The 17,773-nt window shown below is 47.4% G+C and overlaps 1 protein-coding gene across 7 annotated transcripts in view; it reads right to left on the bottom strand.

The window, feature by feature from the left end:
* LOC126541550 (uncharacterized) overlaps positions 1-17,773 on the bottom strand; it is a 70,266-nt gene that overhangs the window by 22,165 nt on the left and 30,328 nt on the right. For 3 of the 7 annotated variants that reach the window (XM_055076725.2, XM_055076724.2, XM_055076726.2), the window contains exons 5-11: positions 17,008-17,076; positions 14,467-16,286; positions 13,143-13,781; positions 12,581-12,681; positions 12,011-12,074; positions 9,053-9,223; positions 4,893-5,977 (exon numbers count right to left, since the gene is read on the bottom strand). In XM_055076725.2, the coding sequence (XP_054932700.1) occupies positions 5,306-5,977; positions 9,053-9,223; positions 12,011-12,074; positions 12,581-12,681; positions 13,143-13,781; positions 14,467-16,286; positions 17,008-17,076 (3,536 nt within the window). In that variant the 3' untranslated portion in view covers positions 4,893-5,305. Of the gene's footprint in view, positions 1-4,892; positions 5,978-9,052; positions 9,224-12,010; positions 12,075-12,580; positions 12,682-13,142; positions 13,782-14,466; positions 16,287-17,007; positions 17,077-17,773 lie in introns of those variants that run through there. The other 4 variants (XM_055076730.2, XM_055076728.1, XM_055076729.2 and 1 more) reach the window with 4 other exon arrangements.

Below are 17,773 nucleotides of genomic sequence, written 5' to 3'. Positions count from 1 at the left end.
ATGAGCGGCCTACTGAAAGACCACGAACGATAAAGGCGTATGCCTACGATCCGTCCACGTCGTCAAGCGAAATTGACGACGACCCACCGCAGCAGCCCCCTCCGCGGTGCCGAGAGAGTCTGGACCAGCAAAGTAGTGTTTACACTGTGCATTCCATGTACACGCGTTCGCCTCGAGAGATCAGGGGCGGCATCATAGGTGGAAACCAGATATAAACGCGGTTCCTGCGGCTCGGATCGCAAGCTCGCACCTGTCACGAATGAATTAGCGAGACGAGAGGCACACGCCTCATTGACAGTGTTGCATCCGTGGCGGTGCGCCCAGCGTGATTCACTCACGCAAACTCTTTGCCATGTTTGGCTTCAACAGAGCGAGGATGCTTATGCCTCAGGCTATGCAATGTCAGGCGACGTAAGGAACTTACTCTGCGTTCTGCGCAAAGCGGCTTGCTCCGCCCGCTTGGATGGGTAGCTGCTAGCGCGTAAAACATGAAAGCCACCAATGCACAATACAGGTGCCGTGAGTACACATTGTACAAAAAAAAAATAATAACGTAGAAATCGTTGAAGATATTGACGCGTGTAGACCTCCCTGTACCTACGCATTCGGAGCAGGTGTGGCCGGCGGCGTGAGCATACAGTCGGCTGCCGACTCTCGCGCGGCAGATGCTTGATGCGCGCAAGTAGCTGTTTTGAGAATAGATGCGATGAAGCAACGGGTGAGGATTGAAGCCAGGCATGTGCAGTGACTGAAATGCGCCTCTAAGCAGGGAACGTCTTGTTATTCACGGAGTGAACGAGTACATGCGCAGCGGTTCCATCGTCCCGTTGTTTCATCCCAGCCGAGCACTCCTTCCCTTGGTGCACACGAGATGGCGCCACCATGTCGGCGAATTTTTTTTCGTCAGCCGTCGCTTCAGACGATGCGGATTTCGATTCATGCTGGCAGAATTGGCCAAACATCTGGCTCCGAACGTCGTACAAACGACAAATTACGGTCAAACGGCACCTGTGCGAAAAACTACAGCGTGAGCAAGTACGCGAGAAAAAGACTACCGCTGCCTGCCGTGTTCACATGCGCACAGCAGACCCTCGGCATTTTGCGGCGTTGACACGACTGCTCCACACATCAAACCACAAATCCACGAGATGAAAGACGAGGTTTAGAAACAGCTCACACGAGGAAGCGGTACGAATAGGACGGTCGAACAAAGAAAGCGCGTTGCTGCAAACGTCAACTCGCCCCTTCGCGCGCTCAGTGTGGACGATCGCTCGCAATGGGCTTCGAGGTGGGTAAGCGTGACGTGATATCCGGTTTTGCCAGAGCTTTCGGAGGAGGCCGGTAGGTGCTGTGATTTGAGAAATATTCACTAAAATAATTACTTTTCGCTCACTTCTCCTCAGAAAGAGTGTTGTTTTGGTGGCTCTCGGTGCGACAGCTATCACTCGAGACAGAAATCTCGGCGACAATTTTTTTATTCACTATCCCTTTAAGAGCGGACCACGAAAGCGGATGCGATCGATCCTTAACCTTATAGCCCGCACGAACTTTTAATCATCTCAGGGAAACAAAATAAGTAGCAAGGAAGAGCATCACTTCTCATCGTCGAGAAATCCATTGCCACTGAGGGAAGCAGCAGGACAGAAAGAAGGGTCTCCTGACTTCGTGCATCTGGATACAAGGCGAAGCGGTGCGGTATTTCCATTCAAAACAGATCCAACGTTTTGGAATCCACATAGAGCGAAGCTTTGTGTAAGTGCATGGGGAGTTGACAGACGAGTTTGTGTTTTTTCTTTCCCCGCATGGCCACCGCTGCCGCTGCCGCGGATGCGCGAAGGCGAGTGCCATCTGGTGGTGGTGCAATGAGTGAAGATAAAGATAGTGGGGCGTCCTGGTGTTCTAGTTTTTTCCTTTCTGCCGCACAGCCGCCGCCGCCGCTGCAGAAATGATGATGATGATGATGATGATGATGATGATGATGATGATTTATTGGCATCCCCTTTGAAACGGGCCGGGAACAAATCGTCACCTAGGCTGCTTGAGTTACTCAGGTATGATAATAATGCTAATACTCTAAATGTATCTTGCTTATCTCGACTGCTGAACGGTTTATACTTCCACCTACTTTAAATCTAAGTGCTCCTGGAAGTTGTACGTTGACGTACTGATCTCGCTGGATGAATCCCAACTCATCCGTGTTTGCTTAGTCACAATGGTGCTGGACTGCTAAGTACGAGGTCAAGGAATCGAACCTCGGCTACGGCGGCCGCGTTTCGATGGGACGAAATGCGAAAACGCCCGCTTAGTTAGATTTAAGTGCATGTTAGAGAAGCCAAGATGGTCAAAATTATTCCATAGTCCACCACTATGGCGTGCCTCATAATCAGATCGGGGTTTCGGCGCGTAAAATCCGATAAGTTAATGTTTTTCTCATTCCATTGGGATGTGCTGTGTGGTCTCCGGATTTTCGCTGCATCATACATGTGACCTATCTAATTTCGAATATTTGTGCGTATTTCTCCTTAGGCAACCAACTAGAGCTTTAAACGGCAAGGCATTTCCCTTCGTCTTATCCTACACATTTTCCCTCCTATTTTTTTCATTCTTGTGAATCTCCGTGGTCTTTCTTATTTTCATTCTATGCATCCAATTCGCTGTCTCTGTTTCTTTAACTTTCTTTCTGATTACTCCTGGTTGTCTATCTACACCTTCAATTACCTTGCACTTGGGGCGCTATAACGTAAAGCTATTCCAAACTTTTCTATTCCAATTCTGCAATCAGCCCTTCGCGATTGGTCAAAAACATTTTTGGACCCCCCCCCACTTAACCTGTCTGTCACGCGACGTCACGAAAACCGCGATAGCTCCCCATCTGATATGACGTGTACACACTGCTTATGCATGTTTTGACTGAACAAAGGAAACATAGTTATTTCTGATTCGACGCCCTTTCGCCATTAGCCCTCGGCTATTGGTCACGAGTTTCTGGGCTAAACCTACTTCACCTGCCTGTCACGCGAGGTCACAAAACCGCAGAAATTCACCGCGTCAAAGTGATGTGTACGCGTTAAAGATGCATTAATATTCCGAACAAAACTGAATTTTCTTCTGAATAGCCGCCGACTTCCCCATTCCGAATTGAATAAGAGAAGGCTGCTGCCGATCGCTCATGCACTGGCTACTCACACCTGCCGGCAAGCATGGGTTTATTTGCGTCTAATACAACATTTTGCGTGTCCGTGTAACGTTTTCGATCACTTTCGGCACGTTTACGGCATCGTTCTGCCAACTCTTCTTTTCTGATGATCCCTTATATCGTCATTCTTAAGCTTCCGTTGCATGCCGCTGTGATTTTCGACCAGCCACCGCCAGCTATGTAAAGAAAAGCGGACCAATCGCAGATGCTGGCACCGCCCTCTTCATCCGGTGATCGATTTTGAGTGCAGTAGCTCGGCCCCATCGAACTCCTCTCCACTTGAGCGTGCTCCTCTCCTCTTGTCGGCCAATTAGATAAAACAAACCGGTCACTGTAGGCAATGTTACTCGTTTTTGAAGCAAACAAAAGTGACCTCCTATGAACGAGGAGAGCATTTGATTGGTCTGTTTAGACAACCGTGCGGGTGACCGCCCGATTCTTGTGTCGGCGGGTACGCACATTTGACGTCATGAGAATGGAATAAAAACAGATTGGGATAGTTTTACGTTATAGGACCCTTGGTTGCGAACGTTAAAAAAGTATAAATTAGGGGGTTTTACGTGTCAAAAACGCGATCTGATTATGAGGCACGCCGAAGTGGCGGACTCCGGAAATTTGGGCCACCTGGGTTTCTTTAGAGTGTACCTAAATCATAGCACTCGGGTGTTTTTGATATTTCGCCCCCATCGAAATGCGGCTGGCGTGGCTTCCCAACTTTCTCGAACTCTTCTTCCATTCTGTGTCCGCGTTTTTAGGTGCAGATACTTGGGCACTTTAGCCGCCCATTTCACTTGATCCATGTTACTGAGTATTCCTTCAAAACTAATTTTGCTCTGCGCTTCTCTGACTTCAAACGAGGCCCAACCCATGTCGCCTTACACTGCTTCATTTGCGGTTTTGCCGTGGGCTCCCAAAGCCAACCGGCTCACCGACCTTCGGTTAAGTTCTAATACCGACAATATATCCGATTTTAGGCACAGATTGGCATTTGCGAAAGTCAGCGCCGTGGACACGCGGCGCGAGCGCTACCTGGTGATGGTGCAAGGAACCCACGCAGCGGCGTGATGTTGCGTGCCACCACCGTGACTGATTGGCCTATTCGGCCAGAGAACAGCCACACAGCACCCGCGGTCACGAAAGCACGACGAGTTTCGCGAAGAAATGCTTCGCTTTTAAGAAGATGGACGCCTTCGTACATTCTTCACGACGCCTCATTGGAGGTCACGAACTCCCTCGGTCACCCTGTACATTGCCATGCGCCCAATACCTGCTATCTATACCGTGCCTGCAGCGAAAAAAGGAAAGGAAAGAATGAGTCACAGCATCGTCCCCTCATACAAAACTGACAATGCGGAATGGCAAATGGTGCTGTCAGATATTTGCAAATGAGAATTTCAATACATTGTGGAAAATCTTATTTTTAACGTGTTTCATTTCTTCGTCAATTCGACGTGGTAACCGTCAGTGGTTGTAAGTAGGCGCAGTTCAGTAAGTATATTGTCGGCGATTAGACTTGTTGTGCACGAGTACTAATTCATGTTTGAGTTTTTAGTCTAGCAACACACTTTTACCATGACAAAGGCAACTCTTTCGCTATCCGTCGTCTTTATAAGTTTTCGTAAGGCTCGTCTTGGAAATATGCGAGTTATGATCGAAAGCTTTTATTTAAAAAATCACAGAGCCAACAATCTGAACAAAGCATGAACTATGTTTATTCCTCTACTTCCACAAATATTTTCGTGTGTGTTTGCAGTAGTTACGGAAGTCAGTACGTGAAATCTACAGGAAAAGAGGCAGGACAGACAGGCAACATGGTTTTTCCTTAATTGTATAGCTGAACCTTGCACTTATCACACAAGCATGGTCTACCAAGGTGAAGGCTGGAGCCAGATTTTCTTGTTAATTACCAAAGCAGAAGAGGTGCAAGTGGGTGACATATCGAATCAATGTTCTAGCAAGATATAGTTGCGGCCGTATAGTAGCGGTCGTCATAGAACTTATAAGACCCTTTTACTTTTTTTTTACAGACTACGCAATCATGTCGAAGCACATTAGCAGGAATAAGATAATTCCATCCGGGGCGCCCATTCGGAATTCACTGTCATGTAACTACAGCGATGGGGCAGGAAATAATAGCATCTGTTCTGTCACGTGTACTACGGGTTCAGCAGCGTCTTGATAGTACGCGGGATCCACGTCATCTAAATCGAGTCTTGCATCATAGCTGATGTAATCGGCTTTGCCGTCTATGCCGTCGTAAACGTCCTCGGTAGGCACGTTGGCAGACAGCCCGTCCACCGCCATCTCAGGTCCAGAAGTCACGTCATTCTGCTCATTCTCAAAGATGGGAACTTCGACGCTGTTCTGCGTCTCAATCATGTCGTCATTCTCGGCAACTACGGCCACGGCTTCAGCGGCACCTTCGACAACAGGCGCCGCGACTTCTTCGACAAATGTCGGCGGAACGACGTCTTCGTCAATAGCGTCGTCATCATGCTCGATGGAATTAGTGAGGAACACGACGGGCTCAAGAAAATCAGTGTGCGCCTCGCTGTAATCGACGGGCGTGTCTGGATACAAAGCCAATGGTTCCGTGAACACCTTCTGAGTGAACGCCTCGGCCGACTCAGAGGCTATGGGCAACACGGGTGTGATAGTAGCGTCTGTACTCTTTTCGGGTACCCGGACGGCTACTGTCATTGTCTTAACAGGCACAGTGGGGAAGCCCCAGTAGAGGTTGTTTGGGTTCGTCTTTGCGTAGTCCTCGAGCGTACTGCAAATCTGCATAGAAAACATGGGAACACTAAGCAAGTCTTCGGCATTGCCTTTCTTCATGAATTGTCTAGTGTTCTGGCAGCTAGGAAGTGAAACAACGTCGAGCTCAATGAGTCTAAAGAAAAACTGCCGGAGTGAAAACGATGTCCCGAAGGTGCAGCCGCACAGGAGGGGCACGATAAAACTGTACATAAGCGATAAAAAATGGCGAAGAAGCGCATTTAGCACGCTTCCCACGAGTTAATCAACCTACTTGGTTAATCATCGCTTATTTTACCAGACAGATACTTATCTACGTCTATCTCTGTATTACTGGTTTTAGTGTGAAATCTGAATATCCTGGCATATTGTATTCAGAAGATCATCATCAACACTCAGAAGAAGTTATTATTTTCATTAGAAACAAACAGCTTTCATTTTCTAATTGGCCTAGTATTACAATAACAGAGGCAAACCGCTTAATCTGAAAACGGAGATCACCCGACAAGGCTCTATTTCAGGTGAAAGGAGGGGCAAGCAATGGCTTCACCTTTCCTGTTGAGCCTGAAGAGGGAGGACGTAAGAGCGGGAGCCATGCTCAAACATGTGTCATAAATGGCTCACGCGCATTCAGCTTTTAGCTGGTATGCACAAGATACAAGGCCACATGAATGAGATTACTAAAAATTACGACAGTGCCATCTTACAGAACCATCTTACGGTGACTGTCGATGGTAAATCGTTAACATTGAATTAGTATAGCGACGCGGACACAATATATCGCGAACATCGAAACTAGTTTGAGGCGTGTACTGCAGTGGGAATCCTCTTTGTGCTTCCCTAAGAACACAGTGCCATCTAGAGGCGCCGCCGCGACGCCCGCGTATGGCCTCCGAAATGCATGGCAGGCCGGTGCGTACGAGCGCTCATGAACGCGTCATACGGCAATCGGAGTCCTCTCGCGCTTCTTTCTGGACACACTGCACCATCTAGTGGAACTGCCGAGAAGGCCGCGCGTGGCCTTCGAGACTAGAAGCGTGGTGTGACGGTGCCTGCAATCCCTTAGAATAGTTCCCCAGCTTGGCCACACACTCGTATCACATACTCAGTGACCAAAGCTGGCGAGAGGATCGTTCAAGAGTTGGCACATACCAGTGAATTGATGGCGCATCTCGCGAAAGCGTTGATGTGAGAGGCGTTCAATAAAAAGCGGCACAGGCCCAGTGCATTTGTGGCGCAGCCTGCTAATGCGTTGGGTTGCTGTCCTTGAGGAACCCTTGTGATGTGGGTTTGTTTCTTTGCACTCAGCATCGGATAAATTTAAGAGATATTTTTCGTCACTGAAGAGTGTTAAATTCCCAGTGGCACATACTTAGTTACCCAAGTTGGCCTCAAAGACGTTCATTGAAGAGTGACAAACACCTACTGGGACATACGCAGGGACCCAAGTCGGCATCAAAGATGTTCATTGGGGACTAGCACAGACCGAGTGGCCCATACCCAGTACTCCAAGTCGGCGTCAAAGAGTTTGGTCGAATAGCGGTGTCTGCCCAGTCCCGCGACTAGTGACTCATGTTGGCGTGGAAGAGGGTCGTTGAAGAACGGCACGTATATTTACGTTACCACATATTCAGTGACCCAAGTACGTCAACCCTGTCACCTCAGCACAGCAGCTCGATGCGCTACCCATTTGATTACTGGCTACCCAGTGCTGAGCCACGCTGCGTGCCTATCATGTGCGTGAAGTCAGCAAATAATGCTAACGCATTAAGAACTATTTTCACTATATTAGCTTGACAAGGAAAAATCCTAATCAGTTGGTTAAAACACGTTGGTTTGAAAGCGAGCTGGTTTGAATCCATGAATCCATAGCGCTGTCTCTGTGTATCTGTTACTTTCTACGTCTTCGTTCAGTCACGCTTACACAGTCAATCATGGAATCGTAATCAGGCCTTGTAATATTACCGCACATCGAAATACTTTTCGGCGACCAGAGTGAAATAAAGAGCTTTTTAGTAGATTTTTGCATGAGTGAACCTTGTCATGAGATATCAAGGTTGTCATGAATGTTGTTCCCTCTCCCCCCTTTCCACGCTCACTTCAGCTGTTCGGGTCTCGAATGTGGCCTAGGGGGAACAACAAAAGGTGATTTGACCGTGTTTTTAAATACTACCAACATTATATAAGCGTGCATACGCATGTATATGTATTTGGTACATTTCATATAACCTTGGTAAACTGTTTAAGTTCAAATATATGTTTTGCTGCTTCCTACTACAATGTGCACAAAAATAGTCGAAATTTAGCCCAAAAGGCACTGCATGGATTGCGATAGCACATTCGTAGACAGCTATAAGAAGTAAGGATAGTAGTCTTTTCGGCTGTATGAACACGTAAGCATTCGAAGCATGCTGTCACGCGCGCAGAGGCAAACATAAACACAACTCACTCGATTAGCGCGTACACTCGCTGTCGAAACACTGGAATGAGGAAGAGTGGCAGCAGCAGCGAGCAAACTGACTTTCGTGCTGCATCTAGCTTCAACGCGAACGAATCAGCGAGAACACAGCGCACAGAAAGCTATAAGTCCTCCGCGCACCTAGACTCAGTACTCATCCCAGATCACTTTAATAATAGGGCCTGCGCGGCTGACTAGTCATCGTAGATCGCTTTCAAGATAAGGCCCGCGTGGGTGTGCTCAGCCGCGTTATACAGAGCCGCCGCTGGAATTGAATCCCCCCCTCCCCCCTTCGGTGCCTTGTGCACGCTGGAAGATGGCGTGCCTCTTCCCCGACTGCGCCGTTGCGCGCGCGGGATCAGGCCACCATCCTCGGCTCACCCCCGTAGGCTTTCACTCGTACCTACAGCATACGGCGCGCGGCCACGGTGTTATCGAACTTGGACTTTATATAGAACATCACGGTGACGCCTACGGCGACGGCGAAAATTTGCCTGAATTGTCCGTATAGTTGCCATCGCAATGATATTGTTTACTTGCAGGAAATCCTAAAGAATGATCACTCTAACTAGAAACGGGCTTGGGTTTCCGCGATCGTCAGATGAGATAATGTCTAAATGAGGCCTTGTAAAAATGCAGCTTACCTGACCAAAACGCTGCATGCCTCGAGAGCCATCTCGCAAGCCCGTCCCAGTGAACAGCAGGCCCAACGTCGTCGGCTTCAGGTTGCATAGGCTGAGAGTCCTGCGGTGAAATGGCACTCCAACAAGGATGAACCACCCCGTGTGAGGAAGCACTTCAAATGTGTAGCCTCCCTGCACACCAGGAATGTTGAAAGAATTTGCGTTTTCGATGTTCTGCTGAAATTACTTGTACTCCAGCTACTCGTGTAACGTTTCCGGTAGGGATGCAGCCACTGAGTCAGCGGCATTGTGCCTGAATAAGTGGTGGTACATTTCAGAGAGCTTTCTTTTGAAGACAATTGATTAGCGGTTCATTGGATTTGGGTATCCGGCTGCCACTTTCCAACTGCCATCACGCATTTTATACGAAAGACCGAAAAGAAACGTCTATGTGCTTGTCGAAACTGCGCGTACCTAAATACGGAACTGGAAGTATGACTTTTTTCAACACGCACAAAAATAAGTGCCGATCCTGCAGGTATTGCAATCTAAAAATGTGAATCGATCCAGAATATTAAGGCACCCAAGAAGTCATTGTCATCGATGTCAAACGCTGTTGACTTCCCTTTTTGATATGTATAAACGGCTCATTAGAAATAATTGTGCGTTGAAAGTCGTAATAGCAATGTTTCGGCTCCGGGCAAACATTTAAAGCACCTCAACAGGTCTGGCCATGTTGAGCTGACAAGCGCAGAGCATACATTGCCTGATAACGATCGTGTCTGCAAAGTATTCCATCGCTACGCGCCCCGGAAGGATCTGAAATTTCAAACCGAATGCCGTTTTTCTTTCTCGCTGCCGCCGCGCTCCAAGCCGGAGGATGACATACTCGCGTCCCTGCGCCTACGTACTCGGGTCCGCAGTGTGACGTAGCTCGTGGTGCCACGTGACTTCGAGAATAATTCAAGGCACCATCTGTTATTTGTGTGATCTGTTGCTTGAATTGATGAATTGAAGCTTAGAGAAATAATAAAACACACAAGCGGAATGTCTGCATGTTTTTTGCTTTACTTCGCACCGAAGCAAGAGCGATGTACTTTCGCTACGTCTGCTTGATCCCACGGTCGTGAGGTCACGTGCGCAGCTACCGAAATTGCCGAAACTATGCCATTTTCTACCGTGTTCCAGCGCGTGATAACGCTCAGCGATCCGCTTGTTCTGCCTCAGTATTCATGTAGCACTGAATTACACCGCTAGTGATGAGTCCTTGTGCACAGCGCGCAAAATCGTGCGCTGCGCGAAACGATAACAGCTCGACCGCAACGCCACCAGAGGAAATGCGCATCGCCGAAAAAAAAGCAAGGAGAAAAAAAATTGGGGGACGCTTAAGCTTCGCCTTCATGAGTGGAACGCGACAGCGTTCCCGTCGAACCGCCAAAGGGTGTAAGACAATGCGCTACGGCGCAGCGATCACTTACGAGGCGCCCCGCATCGGACTTTGCACCCACCAATCACGCGGTGAGCGACGAGCAACGCAGCTTTCGGCGCGGCAACGAAACGTGCGCCAGAGCAAGCGGAACGAACCAAAGAACTCGGTGTCTCGGAGGGGGAAACGATGTACGCCAGCCAAACGTCGTGATCGGCACGGGCAGAGATATAGACAGATAGTGATCTAAAGAAAGGAAGGACGCTTGATTCTGCAACCCGTGAGGGAGCACGGCGAAGCGTCGTCAGGGGAGGATGAAGATAACTACAATAGGACAAAGCTGGTCGCCATACTATCTGCGCGGCTTAGCGCACGTTCCTCTCGAATCATTGACGTGACGTCCGTCCATTACCTGACGGCTTCAGGTCGGATATTAGGTTATTTGGTTGGTTCGTTCGTTGGATGAATCTAAATACCGTACGCGCTAACGAATGCGCTAACATTTAGAAGTCATTTGGCAGTTTGTTCGTGGTGTGGAGCGTCAAAGTGTGGGTATGAGAAGAGGCATCTTGTCGGATGCAATAGCAAATGTTCCTTTCAGGTATCCGCACATTCTGCTGTTCGAAACTTCTTATGTAGGCGTGGCTGGTGTCCACGCGATACAGGCGACAGCAGTGAAAGATGCATAGCTCACAGTTCAACGGAAAATCTTGCGCATCCCTTCAACTTCAGGACACCAGCGAAAGCAGCGCCTTTTTATCGCACAATTATACGAACCAGACGCACGCCATCATATGTAAAACGCGTCATGGTTGTTTCACGCGTCACGTCGATTCTTCACAATAGATGATGTATGGAAGCTACGGTGTTGGAAGAGACACGGGATAAAACATATACGGTGTTGGTGTTCACACAAAAAACAATTTCATGCACACATTTTGTTTCGTATGCGGTATATAGGGAATAAATATCTCAACTTGGTTTTTCAGTCGACAGAGGGGTATGCCTCCTCTCGTCGCGTGGACCCTCCCGCGTATGACATAAGGCCCATCGTGTCCCAGCCACGTTCATGGACGGTTCAAGATTGACGTTGTGCCTAATGTTGGCTTGGTATAGCGGGATACGCAGACCTCAAGGAAGCAGGCGCAGCGGGACTTGACTGTTGCTTTCCGCATTTCTACTAAGTGGGTCTGGTTTCCGCAGAGAACCTTATGCCAGCAGAGCTATCAGCTTCGGGCACTGTCTTCCGCCCATCTCTGTCTTCTTTCCGTCCCTTCTCCTCCTTCTTTACTGCTGACCGATGTTACGGTGTGAGCCGCGCGCTAGACAGCTACAGTGTGGTCAGCAGGCTTGCCTTTCCTCTATCAACTAATCTCTCTCTCTCATTGTCTTTGTTTCAGCTAATTCTTGCGTCATCTTTCCCAATTGTAATAATTTGAAATTGAAACAACCCAATCCAGGTCTTCGTCTGCAATAATTTCGATGCCTATTCTGGGCGTATCGATGAAGAGTAGGTAACAGGATATTCCAATCCCAAACGAAGTGAGACTCACCGGATTAATGAAGCCAAACCTGTGCAGCGAAAGACCTGAGACGATGCTGCCATCATACAATAAGCTGCAGGGAATGAAACATAATCGAAGAATTAAAGGAAGATTCAGCTGTTGGTTATAAGAATATGTATGCACTTTGGCACGCATGACATTGATAGTACCTATTCGCAAATTGTTATCCTGAATCCTGAAGATTCTGAATATCCTAAATTCTGAAGAAAGCACTTTTTCCTGTTGAAAGCGTGCACGAAAAATCCCTTCGGAACTTATTGACAAATAGTGCACTTATTAGAGACATAAAAGCTCTTTCCTTTCTGTAACTGGGCAAGCATAAATAAGAACGTGTTTTCATAGAGACATTCGCTTTCATAAATGTGATTTTTCTGTATACAGTTACCACCAACTAGGTATTTTCGGTGCAGATGTTATTTGTTCGCTTGCTTTATGTTTAAGCTAAAGAAACAACAGAAGAGTTAAGGAATAACTGTACACGGCCTTTTTAGGAAGTTGCAGGCACTGAACACTGTCATATCAACCTTTAGGATAACACAAGCAATTATAACAGCTTACTCGGTAACATGATGAGGCGTGACATGACTCCATGGAACGTAGGAACCACAAAATCCTGGCGTGTAGCTCTCGTTTATAGAAGGAAGGGCTGGTGCAAGAATCTGGAATTGTTTTACCCTTTGGCAGTATTGTGGCATCAAAGCTTAACATATCAAGACAAAAGAATAAAGAGCTTCGTACATGGCAAATATACAATGGCGTCACTTTAAAAGAGGGTGACCTCAAGGTTTGCGTGTAGTACGTTAGTGTATACGCTTCTGTTTCACTGCATGTTCACGAAATACATGCGTGCATTACTGTTGCGATGGCCAAAACATTTAATTTGAAAAACATGGTCATTTCTACACAGACAAGATCCATCTGCGCCTCCTCTAATCGGGTTTTCTCGGTATTTACATAAGTGCTTCGGATGAAAGACGCTTTCTTCCAGTAATAATTTGCGATAGAACCGATATATTGGTAAAAAATTGGCGGTTCTATAAAGTGAGCCTGCCAAAGCGACACCTCGGAGCCTGGACGTGTCCTCGACACTGTAGGTGCAAGTAAGCGAGTGGCTTCTCACCTTGTACCGATGCACGAATGCGATCTGCTGGTGCAGGCAGGCGGTGCTGTGCACCGAGTTCCAATCCAGGCCAGAAGCCACGCATGATGCAGCCGGGAACCACATGAGGCCGCCACCCACAAAGTTCCCTGTTTCGCCCGTTAGCGCTGCGGGGCTGCTGCGACAACGGAGGTGGCGATGTGCGCGAAGCCGTTTCCTGTGTCGACGGACTAAGCCGGTTTCCTCCTCATCGCGTGATTGTTTCGCGATGTTCATGTCAGGTAGTATCGCAGAGGCACTCCCATCGGGTGAAATTTGGAGGTGAAGTCTCTTGTGCTGTGCGGAGGTTACGTTGTTTGCATGTACTTTCTGGGTTTGCAGGTTCTTCCTTCGCAACACGTAAGTGTTTTCGTTTTGTGGACTGTGGATTCCTGACTCTTTAAGCCGCTTCCTCGGAGTAGTGATTCTTTCGGCCGCGCTAGCCTCGGCCTTACGTGTGTTTGGCGGCTCTAGCGGCAGTACGGCAAGTGCTGTGATTTTGGGTGGTTTGTGAGCTTGGATCCTGGATCGGTTTACATAGGATGTGACCGCAGACAACTCTGCACCATACGAACGGTCATTGTGCAGCGGCGCCTGGAGCGCTTGTTTCACGGTGCTGCTCTGGAATTACAGGACAAAGCAAACATAATTGAAAGAGTTTGTAGGTGCGTCTTTTAGTTTCTTGAAGGCGATGTAACTGTGAAGCATAGCTAAATAATGCACAGCATATAGCGTGGAAGCAGAAGTGGCGCTAGAAGAAACATGCTCGTAAAGAATAAACAAGCGTGCATTGCGCCATTTTTCTGCTTATTTCTTTCATTTCCGTACTATTTTCTGTTCCGGTCCACGGTGCGTGTTTACGATTTGTGTGGGCGATGCCTTGAGTGGTTAGAAGGGCACACGTTGGCATGTGAAAGTTTGTGACACAATATATCTTTCTGGTTATTATCCCATACGCTCACGCGTGGCAACATCGACCTAGTCTATGCGGTGAAGTCGACAAATGGCATTGCGTAGGGCTTCTCTAGGAGATCTTCTCTAGGATAGACTTCTCTAGAAACAAAGTGGTAAAGTAAAATATCACGCAGCAATCTATGTTTTCGGTAAGTCTACCTGTAATTTCCTATAATTTGTGAGCTTATATATTAAAATAATTTCAAAGGAGTGCATTCAGACACATTCGACCAAATAAGTTCGTTTCATACCTAGACCGTATTGGTACTGCGTGCAGTCATACAGAATCAAACGTTCTACAAGAAACTAAAATTAGGGCTAATAAAGATAGAGCTAAACCAAGACCACTTACCGATCCAGGAGTTACTGTCTTGATTGGCCTAATCTGCGCGCCAGCAACAAGCTTGTCGCGACTTGAAGCTTGTTCTTTATCACGGGCTTTGGTGATCTCAACTTGAGGTTGTGCGAGAGTTTTACGCCTTCCTCTACGTTTCCTTCTCCTGCGGAGGATTCTCCGCGCTCGAAAGATGGAGCGCCCTTTCTTCCGGCGTTTTCTGGAACCAGCTAGATACCGGTCCCACGAGCGCTTGGATCCAAGCGCGCCGCCCAAGCCGGACCCCAAGCGCCGCCCAAGCCGGACCCCGGACCCCAAGCCGGACCCCAAGTTGTCCCCAAGCGCGCCGCCCAAGCCGGACCATGAGCTTCCGTTGTAAGGGAGATAGGTGCGGTGTCTCGTTCCGCGGATGTCTGTTATAGCTCCGGCACTTGTGTTGTGGCCCACTCGCCTTCCGTTGCTGCCGTTGCTGTCAACTACGCGAGACAACTTCCCTCCACTCGATGTGCCAAATACATGACTCCGAACGTGACTGTCACCTTCCCATGAAGAAACAGAGGTGTGTCGGGTGCTACGTTGAGGTGACGGCTTGGTCTGCGGCTGTTTCAGCCCAAATAAGGCATTTGCTGCTGCTGTAATCTTGCTGAGTGTCTTCTTGGCTACTGTTCTAAGCTTGCTTTTTGCGTCGTTGCCTTTGTAGTTGGAGGATACAAGTCTTTGATTGGCGTTCGGTCGATCCACCAATACGTTCCCGCTCCTACGTGTTTTCCTTCGTGACCCAAGTTGCGTATTAGCACTGCCTGCGTTGCTCTTAGAGCTCAAGTTTCCTCGTGCTTGCTGGGATGCTTGAGTGACCAACTTTTTCATTGATTTATTGTCATCGCTTTTCAAAGTTTCGGATGTGACTAGTTTCGAACTCGCGACATGATTTCGCTTATAAACGTTATTTCGAGTAGTTTTCAAACTTTGGAAGTCAGACAATGTGGACGTGCTTCCTACCGTGAACCTCGAGTCTAACTGATTTCTGCCAGCGTGCGTTGCCCCTCTTGCAGACATGTTTTCAATTTTACCACGATATCTCTTCGTTGCGATGGCTTCTGTTGACGTCTTCGCTGCTGCGCGTTTCACCTTAGAACTTCCAGTTCTGTTTCTGCCAGTGCTGTTTGAGCTAGAGGACTCAAATGCTCTTCCATTATTGCTACTTCCAGTGAAGTTAATCAAACGTGAACTCTTGCTGCTGCCGTGGTGTGCTTCCTTTGGATAAGTCCTCACATTTTTGCTTCGTTTGCTTGTGAATGCTCCCGCTACCTTTAATTTCCAGTTGGCTGTGACACTCTGTTTGCTGCCTTCAGTATTATTTCTTGCGTATTTCTTGGAGGAGGAATTATTGCCGGTTGTCGTCGAACTTGATTTTTTCCTGGCCCCTTTGGATACTTTGCCTTGGATCTCCTTTCCGCGTTTGTGCTTTCTGCTGTTCAAAACACTGGCTGTAGTCAGCTTCCTGCCTGACTGGTCGCTCCATTTAAAATAACGTGCTTCGTTACGTTTATAGCGCAAGGGAACAGTCGTCTTTGGGCTCTTCCTTGGAGACTTAGCTGGTCTATCTAAGCGTTGGTTGCCGACGTGGGCAAAATTTGCTCTGGGGCTCTTCGTCGTCAATTTTTGTGCTGTGGACGCAAACGCCTTCGTCGATGTCTTGTTCGCGTATGAAGTTCTCTTCTGCTGTTTGGAATGTTTGATGCTCGTCTGCTGATTAGACGCTAAAACTTTTCTCTTTTCTTTGTTCATGTTTGCTCTGGTGCCACCGCTTGATGACGTGTTCGCACCTACCGCAGACCCTACAGAATAGGAAGATAAAAAATTAGTTTTACTTGAATACGAAGAGAATTATAACTGAATGTTAATACTGAGCACGAGCTATTGCAGTCGTTAGTGGTGGGTATAGTTGGACATCTTGGAGTAATCACAGTTTCAATTATAAATTGGCCGTATTATGTGGAGAGTTTCCTGAGCGCACTATATAAGCAACGCTACTGTATGAGAATACTCTCTTTTGTGAGTAATAATAAATGAAATAACTAAACCTCGAACTACCACACAGGTAGGAACGTCTGACTTCACTCAAAGGAAGTCACTATTTTGTTTGTTCAGGATTCAGGATAAGCCAGTTACTCAAAACACTGCTTTGACTTGTCAACCCAGTTGGATTCTGAATAGGTGTTACTGAAACGTGTCACATTATGTCAGGTAAGTCTAGTTTGAGGAGATATTCTTATTGGAAAACGCTTAAACGATCATCATGAACCTGTCCTAAAGGTACACTTGTGCCGCATATGATCATGTGCGCTTTACATTCACGCACGCGGCCTCTGTGTCTGCGTATTTTCGATTGTGATAAACTGTCAGAGTTGAAGAAATCGCCTTAGGTGGTGTTATGTATAATTATTTGTCGGGGTAGAAAACTCACCGTATGAAATTTGTCGTGAACTCTGTGGTTAAATATGGAATTCTTAGGGTTCTCTGACTGAATGCAGAATAAGCCAAGAGATTTTCTCTTACCGATGTAATCAGAAGTCTGCTTTCCGTTATAATTCCGTGAGCGAGACAAGGCGGCGCTCTTGTAACTACCTAGAAAAATTGAGGTGAAAAGTGCTTGCTGCTTCCATTCTATGCCGTGAAGATTGCACGGGTAATAATTTTTATAGTGCAGTGGTTACTAGAGTCAGTTACATGCAAAATTTACGGCTGCAGTGGTGATTATTTGATAAATTGTAGAGCAGGCGGGCGGGCGTCAATCACACGTCATTGGGCTGGTCTTGTTCTTGTAACGTATTAATAACTTAATCGAGTGGTGGCAACTCATAATCCCACACATCGCCACCTGTTTGAGCGTTGCTAGTGATTACCATTAGGTTCTTTCAGGTTCTGTATCTGAATGCAATGGATTTGTTCGTTGCAAAAAGGCTTTCAAAAGACACGTAAAAATCTCTCAGACAGCACTTCAGCGTCTGTGTAAGACGCTGTTCTTTAGGTGGGCATGGAATCGGTAGTCTTATTTATTGAAGCTATCAGTTGCACTACCATTGTTATGAAGTTAAGGAAGAAATGCGTTCACGTTGTCTACATCGCAAAAAGGAGGGGAGGGGGATGAAGGGAGTTGGTTAAAACACATTGGCGGGCTAGTCTACCATGGATGAAGGGAGACAAGGAGGCCTGTACGTAATCCTATGTTCAAGTCTAGGTCGCCTCCTCTGTAATTTCTTACGGGCTGTATAATTGCTCTCCTGCTTTTACTGAACTTCTCGGTGATAAGATTCGCCGGGTT

Source organism: Dermacentor andersoni, chromosome 2, assembly GCF_023375885.2.
Source record: "Dermacentor andersoni chromosome 2, qqDerAnde1_hic_scaffold, whole genome shotgun sequence".
Lineage (NCBI taxonomy): Eukaryota > Metazoa > Arthropoda > Arachnida > Ixodida > Ixodidae > Dermacentor > Dermacentor andersoni.
This window is presented reverse-complemented; position numbering and strand designations above follow the sequence as displayed.